General features: G+C 34.9%; 1 protein-coding gene and 1 long non-coding RNA gene across 2 annotated transcripts in view; one reads left to right on the top strand and one right to left on the bottom strand.

Annotated features, from left to right (window-relative positions):
• The window catches only part of LOC148216857 (uncharacterized), a 56,731-nt gene extending 54,366 nt beyond the window's left edge, over window positions 1–2,365 (bottom strand). The window contains exon 1 of the long non-coding RNA XR_015794537.1: window positions 2,012–2,365. This is a non-coding gene — a long non-coding RNA (uncharacterized LOC148216857). The remainder of the gene's footprint in view (window positions 1–2,011) is intronic.
• HHIP (hedgehog interacting protein) overlaps window positions 1–26,570 on the top strand; it is an 84,652-nt gene extending 58,082 nt beyond the window's left edge. Inside the window, exons 5-13 of the mRNA XM_007428632.4 lie at window positions 4,399–4,550; window positions 5,855–6,028; window positions 7,162–7,305; window positions 8,488–8,609; window positions 11,154–11,277; window positions 13,690–13,820; window positions 15,666–15,747; window positions 22,752–22,900; window positions 24,353–26,570. Of these exons, the coding sequence (XP_007428694.1) occupies window positions 4,399–4,550; window positions 5,855–6,028; window positions 7,162–7,305; window positions 8,488–8,609; window positions 11,154–11,277; window positions 13,690–13,820; window positions 15,666–15,747; window positions 22,752–22,900; window positions 24,353–24,546 (1,272 nt within the window). The 3' untranslated portion in view covers window positions 24,547–26,570. The remainder of the gene's footprint in view (window positions 1–4,398; window positions 4,551–5,854; window positions 6,029–7,161; window positions 7,306–8,487; window positions 8,610–11,153; window positions 11,278–13,689; window positions 13,821–15,665; window positions 15,748–22,751; window positions 22,901–24,352) is intronic.
• Window positions 26,571–27,056: the final 486 nt, after the last annotated feature.

Genomic DNA, 27,056 nt, shown 5'->3' with positions numbered 1-27,056 from the left:
CATTAAATGACTGAAGGTATTGATTAAACTAAACTAAACTAAATTTTTGTCTCTATTAAAACAACTGTGGATTACACAATTTACTATTGGCCAAGCATTCAACATTTTAGAAAGGGAGTCATGCAAATTCAATTTGGTGCATTATTTTAGTAACATATATCTTCTTTAATTGTTGATATGATCATTGTAAAAATAGAAACTCCATAAATCTCCTTTAAAAGTGCCATTTTAAAAAAAAGTATGACCTTTATGTCACAACAAGCTGTTGCATAACTGGCAAGGAAAATCACATGGTCAAAACCTCATATTTCTTTAAATTTATGATAGTTTCTTGGTGGTCTAAAGCACTTTTATAAAAGTTCCTTTTCATAATAATAATATTACTAAGTTGTTTAAATGTTTGCTGTAATAAAGGTCAGGGCAAGTTCTTGTTTAGATTTACAATGAGAACTATATATTGTAATACCAGATAGCAGTGAAACCTTAAGTAATGAAGTCAGGCACTTCAGTGTTATGTTTCATTCTAATGATGTGAAGATAATCTCTTTAGCTGCATGACCACTATATTAGCTACAGTCCATTAAAAAATCTTTATGGAAACAAGAAGTCAGAAATTATATTGTATTATTCTATTTGTCATTAGTAATATTTTGATTGGTCAAAGCTTCTAACCATTTCATTAATATATTTCTATTTTTATTTTTATTGGCAGGAAAAGATGACAGTGTAGGATAGCAGAGTGTCCTGCTTTTTGACCATAGAATTAAATAAAATATCTACTGCTACAATATGTGGCATGAGGACCTTCTACTAGAGGAGCTATGGAAACCATTGTTTCTAGCACAATTTAAAAAACATAGATTTCCTTCTTAGATTTCCACTATGATTAAAAAAATTTGCAAATATGGTAGACAGTGTAATACAATGTAGCACTATTGCAAAGTGGCCCTTGAGCCAACCTCTTCCGAATTCATGTTTTCCAGGGCATCACCAGTTAGAGACTTCAGAAAGCTAAGTCCAAATCCCCATTCACCTATGAAGCTCACTGATCTTTGACGAACTGCACTCATCTAACCATAAATTTGTCATATAAAATGGAGGCAGAGTTGGATAGACAGGAAGAACCATAGATACCACCATGAGTTCCCTAGAGAAACTCAAACAAATTCATTAAGAAAAACAAATAATGTTACTCATTAACATTATTTTTTAAGTTCAAATCCAGACTAGTCCAATGACAAACTTGCCCCTTTCTGAATAACTTTTCCTAAATAAGAAAAATTGAAATCTAATCTGTACCACTGTAGCATCAAAGACAGTATCCTTTTTAAAGGGCAAAAACTGTACTTAAAAAATGCTCATTAAATGTTGGTCTCCATTATACACTCCTGAGTAACTGGGGAAAAACATGACCCAAGTTTAATCATTCAACATGAATGAAAGCAGAAAGGAAAAATATTGTCAGCAAAGGTTATTTCACTAGTTATGTCTCTTAAAAATTTCACCCTAATGATGAATAAGTTACCTGGAATTAAGAACTGATCTGAAACATATGTTTTGCCAACTTTATCAATTATTTTCCTTTCTCATGACCACAATAGGTCTTTATCATATGAAGAAAACTGACATCAGTGTGACAGCTCATTAACAGTGATTTTAACATATTGTAGCATAATAATAAGTGAAGTGCACTCCAACCCCAAATTACTATAACATTTTATGTATGGGAACAATATTCCATAATTCAATCGCATTCAGTTTTATAGGTGCTTTCTAAATAGCCTCATATAATTAGTATTTAAGAAAGACAGAAAAGTGCCTATTTCTTAGCCAGAGTAATAATACACTGTAATTAAACCACAAATTTCATTTCAGATTTTTCATAATTTGATTTTAAAATAGAAGTATCTCAATGTGTCCAGTGTTCTTCTGTATCAAATATCATACCTGTTATTAATGGTTCTCATAAATTTTCATAAAACAGGGTTATATAGAAGCAAACAATACTTACTTCAGTTAACCAATTCCGCAATATGGTGTTCACTGATCCATTTTACATGAGCACACATTCAAACTTGCCTTAGTTTCCTGTATAGATACTCAGTTTTCAACTTTCTCCCTAAAGAAAAGTTTTAATACAAAATGGATTTCAAAATCTTTCAGACTATAGTTTCATATATGAGGGTTTATTGTTTTTAACAGATTCAAGTTATCACTGCACTGTGGTCATGCTTTTTAAAAAAAAGAATTTAATTTTTAAACTGTGATGGAGTATATATATATATATATACATCATATATATTATACACACACACACACACCATTAATTTAGCTATAGAAAAGTTAAGCTGCCAATAATTATAGAAGTATTTTCTATGTTATTCAAAAACTTGTAATACAAAAGAACTTGCTAGAAGTTCATTTCTGTTAAAAGAGTGCATCAGTTAACTTAAATATAAATTAGATCTTTGAATTACAACAGCTGTTTTCAGAAATTTTCAGGATGCCTTTCCTGAAAATTAGCAAAATAAATGTAAGATCACAGCAAAAACAAAGAATCAATGAAGTATATATAAATCACATAAAAATGGATTCAAGTGAAAGACAATTAAATTAAGAATAATTACAGTTCAGATTGTTATTGTTCCATTACGCTCTTTGGCGGGGAAACTGGCATCAGAATGTCCTAGTAACCTAGAAGCTGCTCTGCAATAGTTTTGTTTATGAATTTAAAAAAGGGGGATGGGTGGTTTTGCAAACCTTTCATCCTGGGTGCTGCTAATTGGAGAAGTACTTATCAGGCTATTGAAGTGCCGTCTAGTGAACTCTGGCCGGGATCCAAAGAGCAGTGAAACTCTGAGAATGGACCTACATGCTGCCATACAAGCCTCACCTAAAATTCAATGGAAATTTGGGAATGGTCTCTGATGGTGGCCTCTAGTGTAGCATAACAAGGGGGAATTGGGAGGGGGAGAACAGAACAGAATAGTGGAAGGACTTACATGTGCCTAAGTGACTTTCTATATCTTGGTCCTTTCCTTAGTTTCAACTAAGTAGCTTAACTTTACAGGATGGTTCTTCATCAATATTGTACAATAGAGTCCTAAATAATATTTCCATTTTCTATTTAATAAACTCTGGAATTCTATTGGACACAGAGAAAATGAAAACTGATTTATTCCTCTTTGTCATGCAGCCGAAAAGGGAAGGAGAGAGAGCACATAGACTTTACTCAATCTCCTTTCTGCCCATATGCATAGTATTAAAGCATTATTTAGCCTCACATGTACTTTTCACATCCAAAGCTTGATCCAGAGTTACTTAGAGTAAATCCATTAAAATCAACAGGACAATAAACTAGTTATGACTGAATTAACTCCCACTGGGTACATACAGCAGTTTAATTAATATGACTTTCTGGAACTGGGCCATAATCTTTCTATCATTATGAAAACATGTTTATATCATCAGTACATTTCCTAATAGTGCAAGGATACTTATATGCTATTTGAGGGGGGAGGAGAGTTTCTGATTATTGTAGTTCCTAACTCTGAACTAACCCTTCCTGCCTTTTCTCTCTTTTTTATTTTTCTAGGGAGAATTGTCTTTCTGTATTCTGTTGCTGACATTTGCATTGTCACAGTATGTGAAACTGATGCTAAACATATAACTATACTAATCTGTGTGGCATACATAAATAATGAAATAAAGATGTTTGGGCATTTTCTATTTTTTTCTTGAAATAATAAAAAGCTGTACCCTATAGGCCCCCATACAAAGTGATGCTTTTATGCAGTGAGACTGGAGTCTGCTTATTACCTACAGTATGCTTGCTAGCCCTGATGAACAGACCACCATAGTTGTGACAAGTGATGTAGCTGCCTCCAGGGTAAAACAAAGCTTTACATATTACACAAGCAATTTAACTGTTTTCTAAACAGATTGCCAAGACAGTGGGAGTTGGCACTGTATTTTAAAGCTTGGATACTTGAAGTGACTGCTGATTATAGACCTTTTGATTTGCCTTCTGCATACATCAAGTAATCCAGTAAAGTATGCTCACGAGCACTTAAACTTGTCTTCATGGCTTCCCATAGATTACACTCAAAAATCACTTGATAAAAGTGGGGCAGAGTGGCCTGTGTACTGATAACAAAACAGTTGCCTTGTTCCAAGTCTCAAGAAACAGCCCCCCTCACCCAATCCAGAAGAAGTGTTTTATAAGCCTTTTTCCCCCATAGACAGAAAAGGAAGAAAAGAGCTGGGCAAAGACGCCTCACAAGAAAGAAAGAAACAAACTTGGTTGGGGGTGGGGGTGGGGGTGGGGGTGGGGCTTCTTAAACACAATAAGGCACATAATTAACTTCACAATTCTTTGTGTTTTTCATTTGACTACAGGGTGGAGATGAAAGAGGGCTCCTAAGTCTTGCATTCCATCCCAGTTACAAAAAAAATGGGAAGCTGTATGTGTCCTATACCACCAACCAAGAGCGATGGGCTATTGGGCCTCATGACCATATTCTTCGGATAGTAGAATACACTGTGTCCAGGTATGGATACTATTTACAATCTCTGCAGTATTTCCTAGCGTGTAGTATGCTTTAAAGTATTTAAAGTGCCACTTGTCTGGTCTCTTAAATCCTAAAATGTTGTATCTGTTACGTTCAAAGAAGGAACTCTGTGAAGGAGAAAGTACATATAGATACCATACCATACCATACCATACCATACCATACCATACCATACCATACCATACCATACCATACCATACCATACCATACCATACCATATCTACATACATACATACATACATACATACATACATACATATTATATATATATATATATAATATGTACTATAGTATGTATTATAATATAATCCAGGCTAAATTTCGGGTAAGTAATGTTGAGACTAGTAACAATTACACTTACTTTTCTCCCTTCTGTATTTATTCAGTTATTCTCATGTATATGTTCTGATTCCTAGATAGTTCTGTCTATAATAAAAAAATCTGTAATCCCACTGTATTTGGAATCAAATGTTTGCTCACGTATTGGAGAATAATCAACAAACTAATTGGGAGCCATACATGCACAAGATAACTAACATATTACTTTCTTTTTCAGGCTAATCAGTAACATGTAGGCAAAAATAGTCCTAGCCCTTATGGTGATTTCTGAAGTCCTACAGAGTGTACTCTGCTCATTCCCACTTTCTTTAACAAGACATGTGGAATGTTGGCCTTACACTAAGATTGCAACCATATTGATTAGTTCCTGGTATCCCTCAGGATGTTTTATCTATTATAGTATGCTCTTTCATAAGTTCCCTCTGGAAAGTGGTTTTGTTGCCTATCCTTCTAAGTAACCATTAGTGACCACTCTAAAATTAATTCCTCTCTGTATACAACTCTATGTATTTTTTGTTTTAGATCTTGACCTACCTCCAAAGAATTTTGAGTAGTACTTATATTCTGTCCGATACCCCAAGCACTATTTTACATTCATAACAACTCTATAATATGTAATCTGAGATGACAACCTAGTATTGTGTCATAGGCTTCATAGGCTGCCTGAAAATATGAACTTGAATTCTTCCCATGTTAGTCAGGATCTACTCCTTGATCTACTACACCTCCTAAAAATTCAGATTCATTCAAACTCTTGCAAAAAGGAAGGCAAAGCAACAAAAACCCTGGAATCATTTGCATTATGGCAAGCAACTTTTCATATTGCTCTCTGCCATTTTGAGGTATTTAAACAATATTTTAGAGGATAAAAGCAAAAATTGTATGCCTACGTTGAAGTTAAATATATTATTGAGATTCATTCTTTTTTTCCTCCTTTATTGCAGGAAAAATCCACACCAGGTTGATACAAGGACTGCAAGAAGTTTTCTAGAAGTTGCAGAACTACATAGAAAACATCTTGGAGGACAGCTGTTCTTTGGTGCTGATGGTTTTTTATACATATTCCTTGGTGATGGAATGATCACGATAGATGATATGGAGGAGATGGATGGTCTGAGGTATAAGAATTTCCAGTAGATAAAACCTTTTTATTTTCTGATTTTTAAAATTTCCACCCAAAATAATTCTGCTCTTGAAATATAAGTAATTACCACTCTATACTTCATTAATTTCTTATCACTCCACTGAATGAAAGAGAAATCAAGATTTGTCCCCATGAAAAATAATTGGAAATAATTCATAATAAATACATTTGGTTGATAAAATTATACTATTTATTATCTATTACTCTTTGCCACAAGGGACTATGCTTTAAAATTAATAGCAAAAATGTCCCTGGTAAAAATTCAAGGTCAATCACATTGAGTTTCTTAACTTTTCAGAAACAAACTTTGCTTTAAATTAGGTTTCCCAAACTGTGAGGGGTACCTCCCTTGGGGAGGTGGAGACAAAGTCCAGGGAAGGTGTGAAGAACCTTTTAGTTACATTGTTACAATAAATCCACCTTTCCCAAAGTATCACTGTATTGTTTTCATTGTTCACTTGTGTTCATTTTGGTGTTTGGATTTTTAGGGGAGGTGTGTACATTAAAATTACACTAAAGGGGGTGTGATGACAAAACGTTTAGAAATCCCTGCTTTAAATTCTATCCAGCACTTTCAAATAGGGATTACAACAAAGATATAGAAAGAGATTAATGTGTGTGCATATATATGTAGTATCTATGCAGATAGTGTTTAAATATGCTTGAGATCAGACAAATTTGACATGGAGCCCATAAAGATAACAGTGAATCAAATTATATATTGTTTGAATGACTAGCAAAACTGAAATGTAATCAGAAAGCAAAAAAGATGGTATGGTACACTAATATGATTCTAAATGTTTGAATATTCCCTTCTTAACAGCATCTGCCAGCTCTCATTGCTTTTGTTATTCTGAGAAAATGCAGACCCCACCAATTTTGGGCTGTATGTAACATCCCAATGCACATAGTAAATGGGCAGGGCTTGTATCGCAATGCCACAATGCTGTTTGCATCACACTGAGTTACCTTGCACCATCCTCACAGATGTCATGGTCCCTTCTAAAAGGTTCTCTAACAAAGGGACTACTGCTTCAGAACAGAAAGTAGAAGCCAAAATGCTTCTGCCTTTTAAAAATCAATTATCTTATCCTCCAACTTTCTCAGTGATTTTACAGGTTCAGTACTGCGCTTGGATGTAGACACTGATTTCTGCCATGTGCCTTATTCCATACCACAGTCTAACCCACACTTTAACAGCACTAATCAGCCTCCCGAAATATTTGCCCATGGACTCCATAATCCAGGCAGGTATGCAATTTTTTTTTCCTTTTTCTTTTGCTGAATAGAAAAGGAGGCTAACACAGTTTTTAAAACTTAATCAAAACAATATGGGAAATAATATGGGAGAAAAAAAGAAGCTAAATAAATATAGCCCAAGTAGCTCTTTCTTCATGCAAACTTTCTTGATATATATTTGGAATCCTGTTTTACCATTGGGAAAAGGGATTTATAAATGTGTTGAATTAGAAAGATTAGTCTGACACTGCACAGTTTTGAAGATCTGTAAAGATAAAAAAGACCAAACTCCTTGCTCTGGTATAAAGCTGAGCACTGTGGTCTTCATGGCCATCAAGAACTATCTTGATATACAGCTATAAATAACTTGCTACACAAAGAGAAAATGAGCATTCCCATTTTCTAGGAATTTTAAAACAAACTTTGTTCACATTAACGAACTGGTTTATAACCTTGTGTAAGTGATTCTCTCTCTCTTTTTTTTTTTTTTAGGTTTTGACAGTTTGAAAATCCAAAATATTATTATTTGGATTTTAGCAAAAGTTAGGGCAAACTACACATTACACATGTAGCAAAACTGTTTTAAAAGACAAGTAGCTTCAGGAAGGAGGAAAGTGGCAAAAAGCTAGCATGTGATATAGAAGGAGAATTCAATGCATGCCATTAGACACCTGGACCATGCAAGTATTGTCTACCTGGGAAGAACAAACACTGATATCACTGACACTAGCAGAAGGGCATCTTCACATTAGTGGAAGCCCTACCTTAACTATCGTGTCCATGTGCTTAAAAGCATGGATGGGAATCCCTATCACCTCTTCACCACAACTTGGAAATTTTCAATAGATTCATACAGAATTCTGTCACAGTAGAAATTCCTGATAAAATTAATTCCAATGGCTACTTAGTAGGAAATTATTACTAATATGTTTTTTCACTGACAAGGAAAATCCCAGTAATGTGAGAACAGAAAACAGTTTGCTACCATTTAAGGTGAATTGCCCATGAATTGATATTTTCTAATCGGACTTATCCTATTTCTCAGTTTGTATGTACATGTTATTTAATGTTCCATTTAAGAATGTGCACTTTAACATCAGTGATTAGAAATAGATTGGTGATATAGAAATAGAAGTCATATATAGCAAACAAATGTATTAGTTCATATCGTCATAAAAAAATGTTCTTGAACAGGTGTGCTGTGGATCGCCATCCAACAGATGTAAATATTAATTTAACAATACTTTGTTCAGACTTGAATGAGAAGAACAGATCATCAGCAAGGATCCTTCAGATAATAAAGGGGAAAGATTATGGTAAGTTCTGGATCATGAAGCATGTAATGTGCATATCTGCTTGAATATTGCAACAGTATACCCCCACATGCTCAGGTGTTAGGAATCCTGTAGGCATCATGTTAAAAAAGCCTGGAAAACAATATTTCAGGGATATAACATGCTATATATAAGAGACAGCCAAAGTAAATTTTAAATATATTTTGTATACTTCATTAGGTTATCATGTGCTTAAAAAATCTTAAAACAATTATTCAGAGATTAATAAATCAGTGAATTACACCATTTTACTGATATGCTTCTGTTAATTATGATAAGAGCTTGATATTTTTAAGAAGGATTCTAGTATTATATTTACTGATGCTAGTTTATTAAAATGTTACTAACTTCTTATAGCGTTAAGGTATTGATCACAATCCAGTTCACAGTTATGTGCACTTAGATCCATTAAAGTCAAGGGAACTGTAGCAAGTCTATACTAGGTTTACATATATTTCTGATTGCCATTTCAGGTTTTGGATTTCTTTATTATTGCAAACAAAGACCTAAATATATAACTGTGAAATTAATAAAATTAATAAAATTAGGATCTACAATAAAGATATTAATTCTGAGCTATCATCTCAGTACAGATTCTACAGCCAATATAACAATTTTCAGCCACACAACGTGAGATTAAGTCATTCTTATCTGATGTTAAATGTTGAGGACAGAACAAATCTGAATACCCTGCAAATGTAATAATTCAGATTGATATCATGTGCAGATGTCCTTATAAAAGGTAATATAAAGAAAAAAATGGCTTATAGGTCCATCCTGTACAGTTTATAAAAGCTACAGTATATAGAGGACTGGTACATTTTTTTAAAGAATTTATTAAATCACATTCCCAATGAAATTCCAACTGAATCTAAATGTCCGTTAAATAAAAATATTCTACTACTGAGTTCTAGCTGCCCAGTGAAAATTCAATTACAGTAAAAGTACTGAGGTCAGATGCTTATAAAAAGAATGCATTATATTGCATAATATTATATTCCTCTTCCTAAAATGCAAAAATTGTCTTCCAAAAGTAAAATAAAATAATCGCAATAGTAATTAGCTTGCTAGCAAATAAAAATCATGTACTGTATGTGATATTAAGTTAAAATTATGCTTCAGGAAGAGCCCTGTGACATTAAAGTGTCACAGGGCTCTTCCTGAAGCATAATTTTATACTTAATGCCATAATATACTTATTAAAGTATATTATGGCATTAAGCTTTATACAGCATGCACTTCATCAGATACCAATGGTGAAGAGAAAATGTAACAGCAATTAAATGTATAAGATACAGAGTACAAAAATTCAGTAAAAGCTTAAATATATGAGAATATGCACACTAAGAGTTTACAACTATTGTAAATAAAAACACAACCATTTAGCATTATACAATTAATGAGCACTTGTAGAAGGCCCCCCAAAAAAGTATTCATATGTGTCCAAATGAATAAAATTAAACTTTACTGCTACTTCCAATTCATTTATTTCATGTTATTGATAATTTTTGTAACTCATACGTTAAAGAATAGCAACTTTATTAGAAGAGCATTTGTGCTTTGATTTAACTTCATTGGTCTGAAATATATTTTGATTTCATGTATGACATGTGACTTCACTGAATAAGTCACCCAAATTACTTTTTCCTACCTGCACTATAGGAAGCTCTGAATGGTCTGTTCATGAGCAGCTGAATTGTAAACCTCTGTGAATTATTTAGATTCAGTGGTACATAAACATAATAAGAAAGAAAAAAAAAAGGAAAGAAACAAACTTTTTCCAGGTCAACACTGGGTAAGCTTTCAGGACAACCATGACAATTAGTGATAGCCATAGCTTTTCCTAAGTGAAAGGACTGTTAGATAAATGATCATTTGCCATTCATTTTTCAATATCTCAATTTAATACCCACTATTGTTTCTTTTTTCCCCCCCGTTTCAACTATAGACAATAGCAGCATTCTTGACTACTTATTTACTTCTGGGGAACCCAAGTGTATTCCAGTTTTTCATATTTTATTTTTCTTTCTTGGAAATACAACAAGAGTATATCTTAAAAAAAGATGTGAGGAATTCCATGCAGTTATTAGTAATTTAGAGGAATTCCATGCAGCTAGCATTGTTTTAATGTAGGCAAAGGTTGTGGATTTTCCTTTTGATACTGAAGAAAGCTAAATGTTTTTATAGTGTTTATGGTTTTATGAGGCATAAAATATCAATCCTATTTATTATTAATAAGTTTATATTACAGTGAAGGCCGAGAAATAACAGCCATATATGGTATCCATTTTTAGCAGCTGTATTTAAAGTTCCTTTAATATTATTTGGGAGTAAGTCATATTAAATATTGAGAAACCTACTTGTGAGTACATAAACAGAGAGTTGTGCAGCACAAGCCTAATGCTGAAGTAATATCAGATAAAGAAAATGTAATTCTATTTTATTGTAAATTTTGTATTTCCCAATTCTTAGCACATGTTTTTATCAACTTTAATTTAATCTAACACTATGGTAGTTCCTTTACAGAAAGCGAACCTTCACTTTTAGAATTCAAGCCATTCAGTTCTGGGCCATTGGTTGGTGGATTTATATACAGAGGCTGCCAGTCTGAAAGACTTTATGGAAGTTATGTATTTGCAGACCGCAATGGGTAAATTTCTTAAAATTCTCATAGAAAAAGCAGATATGTTATTTCAAACTTTAAAATGAAAATGGATTATATATGGTGATGATGGTTTGCTAGTGGTGTGTATTATCAAGATGGATTTTAGAAATCCAATATTATAATGGTTCCAGCCCTCCATGGAAGGTTGAACTCAGAAGATGCTGCTGAAGGACTTCTACCCCATTGCTTTAGGATTACATTTTCTTCCCCATATTTTTTAGCCCCTATTTGAAACCATGAGAAAAACTCAGCTAAACTGTTATTAGTACAGTGGTACCTCTACTTACAAACTTAATCCGTTCCGTGACTCTGATCGCAAGTCGAGTTGGTCGCAAGTCGAAGTAAATTTTCCCATAAGGTTCAATGTAATTACCGTTAATCCATTCCGGCGTCCGCGGACTACGCATCAGGGGCGGAAAAACGGCCGCTGACCACGCAGCAGGGCGGAAAAATGGCCGCGGACCACGTGTCAGGGGCGGAAAAACGGCTGCGGACCACGTGGAATGGGCGGGAAAATGGCCGCGGACCACATGGAATGGGCGGGAAAATGGCCGCGGACCACATGGCACAGGCGGAAAATGGCCGCGGACCACGTGGCACGGACGGAAAAATGGCCGCGGACCACATGGAATGGGCGGAAAAATGGCCGCGGATCACATGGCACGGGCGTAAAATGGCCGCGGACCATGTGGCACGGGCGGAAAATGGCCGCAGACCACGTGGAATGGGCGGAAAAATGGCCGCGGACCACGTGGCATGGGCGGAAAAATGGCCGCGGACCATGTGGAACAGGCGGAAAATAGCTCATAAGTCGAGGCGGGTTCATAAGTAGAGGTAAATTTTTGGGGCAGGAGCTGATCGTATCTCGAAAATTTCGTAAGTAGGGGCATTCATAAGTAGAGGTACCACTGTATATGAATAACATACGGCTTTACCTTACTTTTCAATCTGTCAGTCACAGGGAGATAGTAGAAAAACTGAACATGTGTCTGAAAGCAGTTTTGGGATCAATAAGAATAAACAACCGTAATTAATTCAGACAGGTTGGAAAAAATTAGGGACTGGGAAATCTTCTGTTCTGGATGCAGATTTTCATTCGTCTTGGACCTTGAAGGCTGAGTCTGGAACTTGTGGTTTATTCTGCTCTGAGTTCTTCCAATGCAGAGAACAGAAGTATTGTGCAGGGTTACTTTTTACCAATATCTAGGAAAAGCAAGAGCTACAACATAGCTTTGCATCCAGGCAAAGCCATTATAATGACTCTACGTGAGGTTGCATTTGAAGGTGTTCCTGAAAGTTCAGCTTCTACAGAATGCAGATGTTTGCATACTGGTAGAAGCTAACTATTTGGAGCATATAACATTGTATTGTACTACTCATGTTAATTGCCTATTTTAAAGTCAAAATTAAAATGCTTATAGTAATATTCAGAGCGTTTAATAGTTTGTGACCAGATGACTCAATTATGGGTGAGATAGGAGGACTCAAACAGAACTGAAGCCAGGACACCTAGGCTGTACCTGTAGAACATGCATAAATGGGCCTGATCTGGAGTAAGGATGTCATGAAAACACCATAATTCTCCCCATTTGACTACATCATTCACATTCATACAGCACTAGGGCATATACATGAGCATTTACCTTGGTGTAATACAGACTGGGACAGTTGAACACAGGTCTAAAGTGTGACAAACCTTAATGCTAACAAGTGTCAAATCAAGTATCGAATCAAATCAATTTGATTTGATTTGAAACAAGCATTGAGTTAATAGGGAAAAAGCTCTCAAAAATAGTTTTACATACAAACATATCAATATATCAGTAGTGTTCTAAATGACATTAAAGGTCCCCTGTTAAAATTACAATGGTTGTATTTGGATTACTTCAACTCACACGGTAGTCCTGTTCATGCTTAAAAGATACAGATTCCCTTGAATCAAGCTCAGCTTCAGGTGATTACATGGACACACCCATGCAGTTTTCCTGGCATTGTTTTGAGGGGGGGGGCATTATCTCTTTTCAGCTTCCCTTTCTACCCTACAGCCCTGGGATTTCCCTGTTGTCTCTGATCCAAATACTAACCATAGCCTATCCTGCTTAACTTTTCTCATGATTAGTTGAGGATGTCTAAGTGTATAGATCTCCTGTGGACTATTCATGCTTATGTTAAAGTCAGTCCTGTAAATTCTATTGACATAATGGGACTTACTTTAAAAGAAACATACATACAATTGTGCTGTTAGTTCTGTTACCACACTTTAAGAACAAATCTGTGAGCAACTCTGGTTATATGATAGCAATCTTTTATAGGTTTAATATTTGGTTTCTATTTTGACTCCAATAAAGGTAACGAAAGCACTGTGTAATTCTTTCTCTTTTTAATATCTATTTTTAGAAATTTTTTAACACTACAACAGAGTCCTATTACAAGACAGTGGCAAGAAAAACCATTATGTCTGGGCAACAGTGGTTCATGTCAAGGTTTCTTTGCTGGACATATTTTAGGATTTGGTGAAGATGAATTAGGTAAGACAAAAAGCAACTTCTTAATATTTTACAATACATGAAGTGGAATTTAGCCAAGAACTTATGATATATTTATTTATTAATTAGTTAATACATTTTCATGAAATAAACTGAAACATTTCATGAAAGAGCCATTTAATTCATTGTGTGAGATACAGGAGTTCAAATTAATAATCAGCCTCCACTTGAATAAATCCAGTGAAGAACCAAATTATTCACAATATTAAAACAGAAAAATAACAATATTATAAAATGGTAGGATAGTGATAAAACAACCATAGTGGTAAAAAGTCAATTAATAAAAGCTAATTAAAAACTTTTGCAAACAAAAAGCTCATCTGGCAGCAGAAAATAGTAACAGCAAAGCTTTGTGTAAATTTGCCCATAACGGTAATTCTATTTTTAATTCACCATTGTTTTATCTCAGCACCTCTAAAATGTGAGGACAGAATTCCCTTTGGTTATCCAGTATGTAGAATATCCTCCAGGTATGTTGGATTACAAACATATTACCAGCGAGAATTATGGGAGTTAAAGCCCAAAATATCTGGAGGACATCAAGTTGGAAAAAGCTGCTGTAGATAAATACTTTGAACTGTACTGAGAAATAGCTAGATTATATAGGCAATGGAGCTATAGAAGTGTGAAGGAAATACATTTGTAACAAACAGGCCCAATAGACATATGTTGTATTATCTACAAGCAATATTTAAAGGGAGCATTATATTCAGTAATTTGGAATAGTGATGAGAAGCATATAGAACTATTAATTACAACTCCCTACTCAGTGCAGGAATCCAGATTAAATCATTTTGACAGATATCTATCCAGCCTCTGCTTAAATACATACAGTGGAAAGGAATCTGCTAGAAATTTGATCTACCATCCAACTGAAATTTGATCTATCATCATACTGGGATTCTAAGCTAAAATGTTTTGAGAACTGTAACATATAATTTAAACCAGACCATTGTGCCAAGCCATAATGTTGGGGATAGCTTATTATATAATCACAGCAATTATATTTTGCTAATCTGAATTTAGGGTTTTGTAAATGGTGTGAATCCAAAGAGTGCTATGATAGCCTTCTCTCAGTCTTCTCTTCTCAATATGATGCATATTGGATACCTACTTAAATTTTTTAAAGGAACTATGATCATTGTGGCCAAGATATCTCCAAAAGGCAGCAATATGCTAGCAGTATACAGTATGTTATAGTATATCTGCTATACATTTGCTTTTCCTTTTTATTTCTTAAAAAAATCCTATCAATAAATATGGCCCTGCTGCAACTCAGTCCCTGTTTACATTATTAAATAAGCCATGGAAGAAAGGTAAAGAAGTATGCCAGCATACTTCATAATTCATGTGTACTAAATATCTTAGGAAACATGCAATCAAATGCATGCACCACAATATTTCAGAGACTCAAGAATTGCAAAATCCAGCAATTTTGTCAAAATGACTAAATGAGCATCATGACATCACAACCCAAGCATCACCCCATATAAGTCCTTTGACATCACAATACACATACAGAAGGGGCACTGTTTGCATCACAACTATACACTGCTTGCTTCATCATTTGCCTTACCCTCACCCCTTTTTCCCTATGGATGCCTCTGCCCCAGAAGAATTTTCTAGTCTTACTTCATCATGCTGCTTTATCTCAGCTTCTCTTTGCAGTTTTGAAAATGAGGGTATTAATTAGGATTGATGTAATGGTCAATTAGATAATCCCTTCTACATAAAAATACCCATAAAATTGTACTTTTCATGATAATACATATGTTGCTTGATGTTTTTAGTGAATGCCACTGTTTATTTAATGTGCTTCATTAACAGGTGAGGTTTACATCTTAGCAAGCAGTAAAAGCATGACACAATCACATAATGGAAAACTCTATAAAATCATTGATCCCAAAAGGTAAGAAATGAATACATAGACATAAAGGCTAGTCTTTAATAGGGCATGACTTTCCTGATCAGAAAACAGGAAATTTAGATTCTGGCACTAGGTACTTATTTGAGTTCCTGAAAAAAGATGGGATATAAATCTAACAAATGAACAAATAATAAAATCAATGGAGTGTTCTGTTATACATTTGCATGTTGCAATATAAATCTTTGTATATGGATTGATTTTTAAAATTTATAATGGAATATGAAAAAAAGGAGCTCCGGCCAGCTCTCATGACAAGGTGGACAGGGTGAACCCTGGCACCAATTTATCTTGGGTGGCAGGGAGATCCCTTCTGCACTTGCTTCTCTAGGCCTGTTAGCACTACTCTATGGGGTGGCCCAGCTCCAGGACCCAGAGAAGGACTGCCCAGGCTAGTTGATCAATGAGGATACACTTTCACTGGCTGTAGGCAAGAGCAGTAGTGGCTGGAAGTGATAGGATGACCCATACCACCAGCAAGGGCACACCAAGCCAAGACAGCCTGCACCCTCCCCCCAGACTTCATTAGGTAGGTGGGTGCTATCTTCCCACCAATCCCCCAGCTCAGTAACCTGCAAATATTAAAATGGGCTGTTGTCTAATTTATGCAGCTCCCCTATATGAATATACTTTCCATCAAAAGCAACATAGAGTAACTCATACAATTAAACTAATATTTGCACACAGTTTTCCCAGTATATTGAATTTTGTGAGCAACTGTTCTAATACATACTCTTAAAAAAAAAAATAGCTACACCATGCACATATATATTTGTGTGTGTGTGTGTGTGTGTGTGTTTTTGTTTAGATGGTCCTCCATATAAACTTTTTGTATGTGTTTGAGTTTTCAGGTCCGTGAATCAAGTACCAAGAAAATATTTATAAAAAGTTTCTCTTTTTTTAAAATTTGGACAGGATCTAGTATGTATGATGAAAATAAAGTGATGGAAATATATATTGTAAGATCTACAATAACCGACATAGTTGAAGGGAAGGTGATCCTGGAGCATTTGCTTGTGTCAGGGGAAGAATAAATGTATTTCAGAACTGTACAGCTATTTAACTATAAATTAATAATACTGCATGTCACAGAAAAGTTCTAATGTTTTGTCATGGATCTGTCATTGAAATGACATGTTATTAATTAAGAAGCAGATGTTACTGCCAATCATGCTATTCTATTTGTTTTGTTTATTAAAAATTTCTAATGGAAAGTATTTTTATAAAACAAATACTACCCCACTTCACTGAGATTGTTTAGTCTGTTGGTGTGTGGATTTAGGTGATTTTTACACCTTTAATCCACTATTAGTATCTGATTACAAAGAGGCTGTTTGTTTGACCTTGGCTTTGTGCTCTTGTTACCTCACCATTCAGAGTGGCCTGGAAGTGGCATATCTGAAAGGCCAGACTTCTCAAAGCAGAGTTCTTGGTTCCCTATTTAATGTGTAGCATATCTGTCTGGAATAAGACCAGTGGGGGCACAGTGCATTAGCATAAGAACAGCATGCGCTCTGAAATTCATTTTGAAAAATTAACTTTGAATTTCAAGCAATGAAAATGTAAAGGGGGAAAAGATTTTGTTTTATAAGGTTTCCATTTTTGATACAGTATGTTTACTTGAGGACAAAATAACACCTAAAGCCTTACTAAAGCATTGAAGGCAGCTTTCAAGTGATTGGTCTCAATTAAAAGTATGCAAAAAAAGGATCATAATACATAGCTAGAGCCATGTACCTTTCTCCCTAGTTCTGTTTCCTCATGAATGTGCAACCCTCTGTATCTATGGAAATATATTCTTGGATTTGCTTGCCAGTCTGCATAAATTACATGTGTGCAGCAGAATCTCATGCCAATTCTTGTGGGTAAAAAGTTGAATACTGGATCTCCACTTGTTTGATGGTGGTGGTAGGATCTCAAGGTTACTACATTTTGTACACAAAACATCAAAATGGGGTTTGGGAAGGAATTACTGTATTGGATTAAAACATTTTCCAATATCATAGAAATATACCAAGTACTGCTTTCTAGATACCAAGGAAGAATTAATACAGTAGATGTTCTGATTAGTTAATAATTTTTTTTTCTGGAATGGTGTTGCATTGTCCTAGGGCATTTGATGTAAGTAGGGTGTTGAAGGAATATGATGCCTGTGGGGAAAATAATAGTCATGGTGCTCATTGATAACCTCAGTGATGGTTTAATTACTGGTGGCAAGATTTTTCTAGAATGAATGAAAACAGGGCTGATTTTTCAAAAACGCCTTCCAAAAAGAATATTCCTTGGATCAGTTTTTAAAAATTTGTATTAGAAATTCTGCTTTAAATGTACTGTATATACCTGCGTAGAAGCCCACCTGTGGATAAGCCGAACCCAATTTTGGGGGTATATTTTGGCATCTAAAATTCTTGGCAAGTATATGTGGTAAGCTTCAAGAAGCATTTGAGAGTTCCAGTTTTTCCCAATTTTTATTCCTGGGGGAGGGGGGTGAATTGTGCACTGGCAAGTGAAGCATTTGTTGTCCCAAAGCATCCTTTCCCAGCTGGAGCTTTCCAAATATGTTGAAGTATAACTCCCCAAATTCCTAGCCAGCATGGCCATGGGAATTGTAAGAGCTGAGAAAGTACCATATTGAGAAAAGCTGCCTTGAATGGAGCAAAGAAAGAAAATAGAAACGCCTTGTGTGTCACCCAGTTTGAATGGTCCCTCTCTCCTACTCTAGCTGTCATTAGAAGGATCATTATTTTTCCTGTGGAGAAAACAAATATGTCTTTCAAAAAAAAAATTTCTCTGTGCCTAGTCTTTTTGTGGTGGTGGCTGTAATTATTGTTGTTTAGGCTGTTCACCTGAAAAGCAATATAATGGCATAAATTTCAGCTAGCTTGTAGCAGCAGAAGTTTTCCCTATTCCATGTTCATATCTGCATGCAACCTCCATAGATAGGAGCCAAATTAACATTGTTAGGCTACCTCAAATAAAAAGGTGATTCTTAAAGTAAAAGAGGCCATTAGGATAAGATATATTAGCTTTATTTATATGTGTAGAGAGATTTTTGAAGTATTTTGAAGAGAGTTGCCAACTCTAATTTCCAGCAGTCCAAAAAGCATGAACCCCACACATTCCACATGCTGCCCATTCCTTTTTTTTCCCCTCTGTCTTCTTTTATTTAAAGCTTTATTTGCTCATTCATACCTTTCCTCTTAAGAAGGCATGTTTTCCTGTTTTATGTTTTTAAATAACATTTGGTTAACTATTAACTACATTTTGTCCATTTCATTTGGTAATATTTCTGCAGGGACAGTACAAACTGAATTATGTTATAGTGTCTCAGAATCATTTAAAAGTTATTCATTTTCTTTTGGATGGAATTTATTTTTTATGTTACCTTTGTCTGTACATTGTCTCACCAGCAGAAGATGAAGGAAGGCAGAAGAATATAAGTTATCAGTTGACTTGGTACTGATTAATATCTAAAATCTTGTTGAGGAATGAGACTAACAGAAATATTGGGGGAAACGAACATGTAATGCTGGAGTTATAGATTTTAAATGCAACTAAAACAGAGAATGTATCTTGGATTTTTTAAAAAGTGAATCTTAATATATTCAGAGCAATGATAAGCAAGATTCCATAGCAGAAAAAGCTAATGGGAGAAATTGTTTGATTCATGCAAATAATTCCAATGAGGAAAAAAGCAGGAAGGCAGCAGAAGCCAATATAGCTATTTAAAATCTTAGTGAACATCTAAAAACAAAAAAGGAAACATGCATGGAATGGAAAAATGCCCAAGTCCCAAAGGAAAAGTATAAACAATAGCTCAGAACTCTAGGGTTGGTGTCAGGAAAGCAAAAGCTCAAAATGAGCTGAGCTTAACAAAGGGCTAAAGGGCTTCTTTAGATATGTTCAAAAGAAAAAGAAAAAATAGTATACCAGCTGCTCAGTGAAGAAGGCAAAATAATAAAGGTAACAAAGGAAAGGCAGAACAACTCAACTTCTGTTTTAAATCAGTCTTCTTGTACCACAATATCTGTGTTGCTCCAGGAAATTGTGATGGGAAGAATGAAGGAGCAGAACTGAAGTTGAAGATTGATAGAAATATGATTCTGGAATAGAAAGTAGAGTTTAAATCTCCAGGACCAAATGAATTGCTTTCTAGTACACAGAAGTAGCTAATGGGTTGGCTGAACTCTTAAGTATCATGGCTAAGAAATGCTGGAGAACTATTTTCAGAAATGGGAAGAGATTCAACAAATCACTCTCTTATATCAATTCCTTGAGCAGATCATAAAGAAACTTGGAATATTGGTTGACTGCAAACTGAAGTCAGCAGTGTGATACGGGTGGGGAAAAAATCAAACACAGTTTTAAACTACATTAAGGGAACATGGCTTCCAAATCATGGGGTGTAATTGTTCCACTTTATTTTGCTTTGGTCAGACTCCATTTCAACTATTGTGCTCATATCTGGGCACCCTATTCTATGGAGGTTACATACAAACTGGAACTGAATGTTCAGAATGAACTAAGTCCTATTAAGAGAAGTGGAAGGAACAGGGAGTGCTTAGCCTTGAGCAGTCTAAGCAGGAGATGGGGTAGAATATGAGAGCATTCTTCAAATGCCTGAAAGGATGTCACAAAGAAAGTCAAGAGTTGTTCTCCATCATTCCAGAGTGCAAGACACAAAATTCATTTAAGTTATAGTTATGCAGATTCTGAATTAATGTTAGAAAATAAATCCTAGCAATAAAATTAATTTGACAATGGAAACAATGATCCAAAGGAGTGGTTTACTGGATGTGTTCAAGTAAAGACCAGACAGCCATCTCTCAGAGATGCTTTAAATTTGACTATTGCAGATATCAGGGGAATTCTGTAGCCCATTTCAAATTTATGAAAATATGATTCTGTAATAAAAATAAAATATTAAGATATATTAAAATATAACACATTAAAATCAAATATAATTAATTATATTTTAATATATCTTAATATTTTATTTTCATTAGAGAATCATATATTCATGAAATTAATTTAAAAGCTGTGTACAAAGATCAGTTAAACAAAGAAACCCATCCAGGTGGATTATGTGATCCCCTTCAACTAAAATATAAATAAACCTTGAAGTTATTTGTGATTCTTCAACATACTTTAGCTTTAAAAATGATAACTGATTGGCATGCTTGCCTAACCATGTGCAGTGAAGGTTTTTCACAGTAAATCTCCTTGAATATGTAAACCCAAACATAGCTTCTTAGCAACAGTGCACTTCCATCCCCCCATCTCCACATGTCCCCTTCTTCTTACGTGGGCTACTGTGAATGTGTCCTTCCCTTTACAAGGCAGAAGTACCTATCTGTTTATGTGTTCCTGTTTTCTGATGTGTGCAAGGGGCTGATGCCTCTGCTGTCATAAAGTATGCAATGCATAACTGAGCAACTTTAGCTCCACCAGCCAGTTCTTTCCTGATCCATCCGTCAAAGTGCTATGCGAGTGGCCCCCTAAATTGATAAATTCCCACAGTGCCTGTTGACCCAGCTGCCAAGGCCTCATCCAGCAGGTGTTGTTTTTATGACCACCCTGACAGTAATACAAACTGTTTAGCAGTTGCATTGACCTCACAGCTATTAACACCGATACAGACTTCATCTGTGTAGCTAGTTTTCAAATATGACAGAATTGCTTAAAGACTAGAGGTCATGAACAAGTATACCATATAAGAATAAATTTGATATGCTGCTGAGTTTTAAAAAAATCCAAAAGCTGGAAAGGTTCTTTTCCTTACTTCCCACTTCATTCCCCTGCAGTAAATCAAGTAATGAGCACTTGGCAAACTTCCCAGTAAGAAAGCAAATGTACTGAAAAATCATACCTGAAAGAGGGCTGTATTTATTCTGAGAAAAGTAGATGTTTTTCTATATTCAGCTGGTGATTCTATATTAGAACATGTTCACATTGTTATAATTTGAAGATGAAAAACTTTTTCTTCTCTTCTGTATTTTCATCCTTTCTCCACCAGGCTAACTGGGATGATGATCACTTTAATGAAGCTCCTCCTGATGAGAGAGAGATGAAATTATGTTTTATAGCAGCCTTGCCCAGTCAATGCCCTCCAAATAAGCTGGCATTACATATATTTCTTGGCAGAAATTCTGGGAGTTATAGTTCTACCATAATAGATGCACATAATGTGTTTAGCTAATCCCTCATGCAATAATTATGTGTTCTCCAATATTTTGTATCTATAATATTCAACTGAAAAAAAGTTTCAATTTAACATTGGTTAGTATCCATGGAGTCACTTAACACTCCAAAACTACACTATAACATTGAAAAGCACATTTGAACAGCATTCATGAAGACTGAGGCAGATGCTGACTTATGAGCTAATCACATTTTTGTTAGTCTGTGTATCAATGAACACTGAAGACTGAAAAGGAATCAAGGCACAGTTAAATGAAGCATGCATGAGTAAAGTGTGTCATGTGAATACAATCACTTGAGTGTTCTGATATGGATGTCCTAATGCCAATGTATGTGATTGCCAATAGGAATCTGGAATACATCTTCATATGTATATGATTTTTACATTTCTGCTAAAATGTTAGGAACATTTCTGTAAAAAATAATTGATGCTGTTATACTACATCCAGTATGAAAGGACATCAAGGTGGCTTACCTAATATTTAGAGAACTCTTAATTCTGAACAGTTTTTGTTGACAAAATAAGATTTCTAGCGCTTCCTTGAAAATATTTTTGCTGGCTATAGTGGCAATGTTTGTTGAATAGCACACTGGATTTCATCATCATCAAACCCTGAAAATGTCTAAGATACCCATTTCTTGCACTTCACAAAAATGCTGTTGCATGGTCCATTTTAAATAGCTTCAGTTTTGGAGAACAAAAATAAAGAATGCACCCTACATATGTAAACTGTTTATATTTGACCCTGACATTTAAATATGTGCATTGCCTGTATATTTTTCCATAGGCCTTTTGTTCCAGAAGAATGTAAAAGAACAGCATTTCCTGCCCAGATATTGACATCTGAATGCTCAAGGCATTGCCAAAATGGGCACTGCACTCCCACTGGAAAATGTTGTTGTAATCAAGGCTGGGAAGGAGAATTTTGCCGAACCGGTTGGTATACAATTCATAGTAATTGCTGAAAGCAGCAAGCCAATAGCAATCTCTGACATTTATTAAAAATTCTTATATATAATGAACAGATGGGTAAGAAAATGTCTAGAGCAGTGTTTCTGAACCTTGGCAACTTTAAGACATGTGGACTTCAACTCCCATGACTGACTGGGGAATTCTGGGAGTTGAAGTCCACATGTCTTAAAGTTGCCAAGGTTCAGAAACACTACTCTAGAGGAAGAGACTAGAAAACCTGATTTATGAATTCAGAATTTGTTTTATTTTTCCATATCTGTATTTTGATAAGCAATGTAGAAAAGATTCTGTATGTTGCTCGTAATGTTTTCAGAGGACAGATCTACCTGTCCATTTTCTCAGAGCCATTTTCCATTATGTGATTTTCAGCGAGAAAGTATATCAACCCACTTTCCAAGTCTCATTTCCCTGTGGGTAGAACTGTTCCTCACATGTAAGTATAACAGGATAGTAAATGTGAAAAACATCTGGAAGTACCGCTAGCACTTAGCCTGAATGTATATTTGCCAAGATTCAGATGCTCCTCCTAACAAGACCTTTTATTCAGTGTTTCTGTGCATGAGAGAGGTGGTGGACTACAAAAATAAATCTGCTAGTTATCAGAAACAGTGGGGAAATAAAAATAAATGCTTGATCTAAAGAGAATGGGTGAGGCAGAAAAAAACCTGAGGCATGAAACTATAGCATAGTTGTCAAAAACCAGAATGAACTCAAAGTGAAATCATTTTGATCTTTTGACAAGATGTTCAAAAGAGACATTCTTAGGATAATTCACCCCAACACTGAATCCTAGATGTCTATTCAGAAATGTCCCATTGAACTCAACAGGACTAATTCCCCGTGAGTACAAATAGGTCTGCAGCCTGAGCTTCCCAAAGTTCGTGCCTTGCACTTTCCATGCTGGCTGGAAATCCTGTCAGCTGGAATCCCATCCTATCTGGAAGGCACTAGATTAAGAACATTACAGAATAAACTATGGGAGTACATTCATCAATTTCTTAAAAGACATGTATAATATTCACTCACAAGGGTTTATGTGAGTACTAATTCTCTGTGAAGAACTTAGAGCCCCCTTTGAAACAAAATTAAACATATTGTTTAAACATTTAATTGCCATTTTTTAAAACTTAGTTTTAGAGTGAATAAATGATCACAATTCGGGTTTCTTGCAGATCAAGATAACATTTTCTATGCAGAAAAAGACAATTTATATGTAACATGAAATCAATAAGCAGAACGTGTAGAATTAGTTTGCAGCATTTATGTATAACAATATATTTTCATTTTAACCATGTTTGCATGTCAAATGTTTGCTTGAAATAACCTAATGCCACCATTATGATAGTGACATTGTTGCCACTGCATGGTTTGCTTCTAATGCCAACAGAGGATTTTAACTTTTAATTTTTTTTATAGCAAAGTGTGATCCATCCTGTCGACATGGCGGTGTCTGCATACGACCAAATAAATGTTTGTGTAAAAAAGGATACCTTGGTTCTCAATGCGAACAAGTGGACAGAAACATCCGAAGAGTGACAAGGGCAGGTATTCTTGATCAGATCATAGACATGACATCTTATTTGCTGGATCTAACCAGCTACATTGTATAGTTTCTGGGACTATTTGGAGACTACATTTTCAATGGGCATTTATTTTTGAATCTTCTCTTTCCTTTTATTTGTAAAGACTGTTTTCCTGCTTTGAAACTCCAGTGATTCCTTTGGGTTTGTAAATCTCTTTATTTTCAGACAAGCAGAAATGTACCCATTCACTCACAAGTATCTGATTGCATAACTAGTGGAACATTAACATTGTATTTCCTCATGTGGAATAGTTTACACAGAAATTCCACTGGTAGCTACAAAAAAAAAAAATCTGATGTCACTATAAATTATTTGATGTCCTACCAGTGTTAAGTTTATAAGTATTTTATTATTGCAATCAGAAAGGAGTTCTGAAATTTTGGACATAATTAGACAAAAAAAGGTACAAAAAATGTCCAATGGATTCAGATGACCAATTTCTATCCAGTGTAACACATGACCTTTTTTTTCCTTCCATTAAGAACTTTTCTTTGAAACTGTTAAAAAAAGCTAATGTAGCAAGAGCTACAGGTAGCCCTTGCTTAGCAACTACATTTGGGACTAGCAACTCAGTCATTAAGCAAAGCAGTCACTAAGTGAAACCATAACTGTGCTTATGATCGTACTACAGCTTTCCTTTGATTTACAGACCTGCGAAGGTCATAAATGTGAGGATTGGGTGTAAAGTTACTTTTTCATCTCCATTGTAACTGCAAACAGTTGCTGAACAAGGCAGTCACTAAACCAGGACTACCTAATAGTTCAGATTACTGGACAGTTTTAGGCAAATTGCTGTTGTGAAAAACATGGCCATATGAATCCCCATTATAGCTCTATTTCACAACTCCTTTATGCATTCTTATATAGGCAGTTCATTGTAAGATTGTAATCTTCACCTCTATCATTGTAACAGAATGTTATGCACTTAACTGCTTTACCTGACATAGATGCAAGTCTGGCTGTCACAGCTTGATTTCCACACTGTTTTAATTTTTTAACAATTAAATTATATCCGTATATTTTAAAAACAGTAATTCTAAAAGGTCTGCTTTTTATTGAATATCTTATTTAATAATGGGCACTGGGTTTGTTTTACATATTTATATGATTTTATTTTATTTTTTATAATATAGACCTCACCTAGATGAACAGCATTGTAAAATACTAAAATTATATGTTCCTCCACCTTAATTGGAATAATGGAGAGTACCAGAGCAAGCACACTCTTTAATGTGTTGTGGACTAATATAGACCTATATTATGATGTCATTCTTTGTTTATAATCCACAAAGTAGTAGCACCAACTAATTGGTCATTTTAAATGCTGATAAAGTTCTTTCCACTATATCAGAACTGGCGCCTTCATTTGCCCTTACAGAATAGAACCTCGCTGGATGACAGCTCACTTTAGCTAAAAAAATTGCCTGTGTAAGAGAACGTGTAAAAACATTAAAAATTATTATTGCCAAATATGGTTCAAAATGTAAATGTTTCTTGGAGAGTAAACAGAATATTGTTTCATTTTTGTAAATGTATCAATAAATTTGGTATACATGCTGTATTCAGAATTGTTAAAGTTTTGAGTGATATTTGAAGTGAAGGATCTTCCTCAGAATTTTAAATGTTGGTTTCTGTGATACTTGTGATTTGGTCAGGGTGGTTCATTCTTGCAGCAGATATCAATTTCTCTTTGTGCTATTGTTTTTAAGGAGGAGTCTTCGCACACTGAGAAAAGGAATGAGCAAGTGTGCTCTTCGTACCACAGTTCATAAAACACCTGTTCCTATTCCAATAGTATGCAAAGATGTTAAGCTATATACATTACATTGCTTGAATATGATTTCAGTAGGCAAGGGGAATGCCTATAGACTGAAATAAAATTATTTCTTATGTTTGAGTACAACTATAATTTATAAACAAAATGCATGAGGTAGCTTGTTCTCTGCTTAAGCAGTAGTAGAAAGAAATGCGCCTATACTTACCATGCACCTTGGGTTTCAAGTATCTTCCTGACAAATGGAAATTGGTTGAGAAATCTTGGTTAAGTGCTTAGTGAACAGGGGGCTGCATTAAAAAAATGCATCCATAATTATTGCATAGTGTAGACCAACTTAGACTCTGTTCAGAGAAGGCTCAGGATTAAATGAGCATGGAAACTAAATTATCCTCTTACCCCATAAAAGAGTGCTCTCTTCCAATCATACTAGCACATTATTGGCTAAGTAGTGTGACAAATCTTGTGATGAACCTTGCAATAGCTTGCATCCATAAGTTAATAGCAATCCTTCATCCCCATTGCTTTTTCTCTTATTGTCTTTTTACTGAATTGCTTCACAAAAAGTTTTACAATTTTTAAAAAATGCCCCAGGAGCTATTTGTATACATCAGCTTTACTATCTAATCTTCCTTTATTCAATATGGGATTGATATTAACAGAATCTGAACTTCAGAGAAAGAGGCAGCTGTCTAGTTCTATCAATACTGCCAGTTTCTTTACATAGGCAGCTCATAGCTTTGCCAGAATAAAAATTAGATTA

Source organism: Python bivittatus, unplaced genomic scaffold (assembly GCF_059951505.1).
Source record: "Python bivittatus isolate LINGU-HERP-01145 unplaced genomic scaffold, Pbiv_v1 ctg000070_np1212, whole genome shotgun sequence".
Classification (NCBI taxonomy): domain Eukaryota; kingdom Metazoa; phylum Chordata; class Lepidosauria; order Squamata; family Pythonidae; genus Python; species Python bivittatus.
The sequence above is the reverse complement of the archived record's forward strand: the minus strand, read 5'-3'. Positions and strand labels throughout refer to the sequence as shown.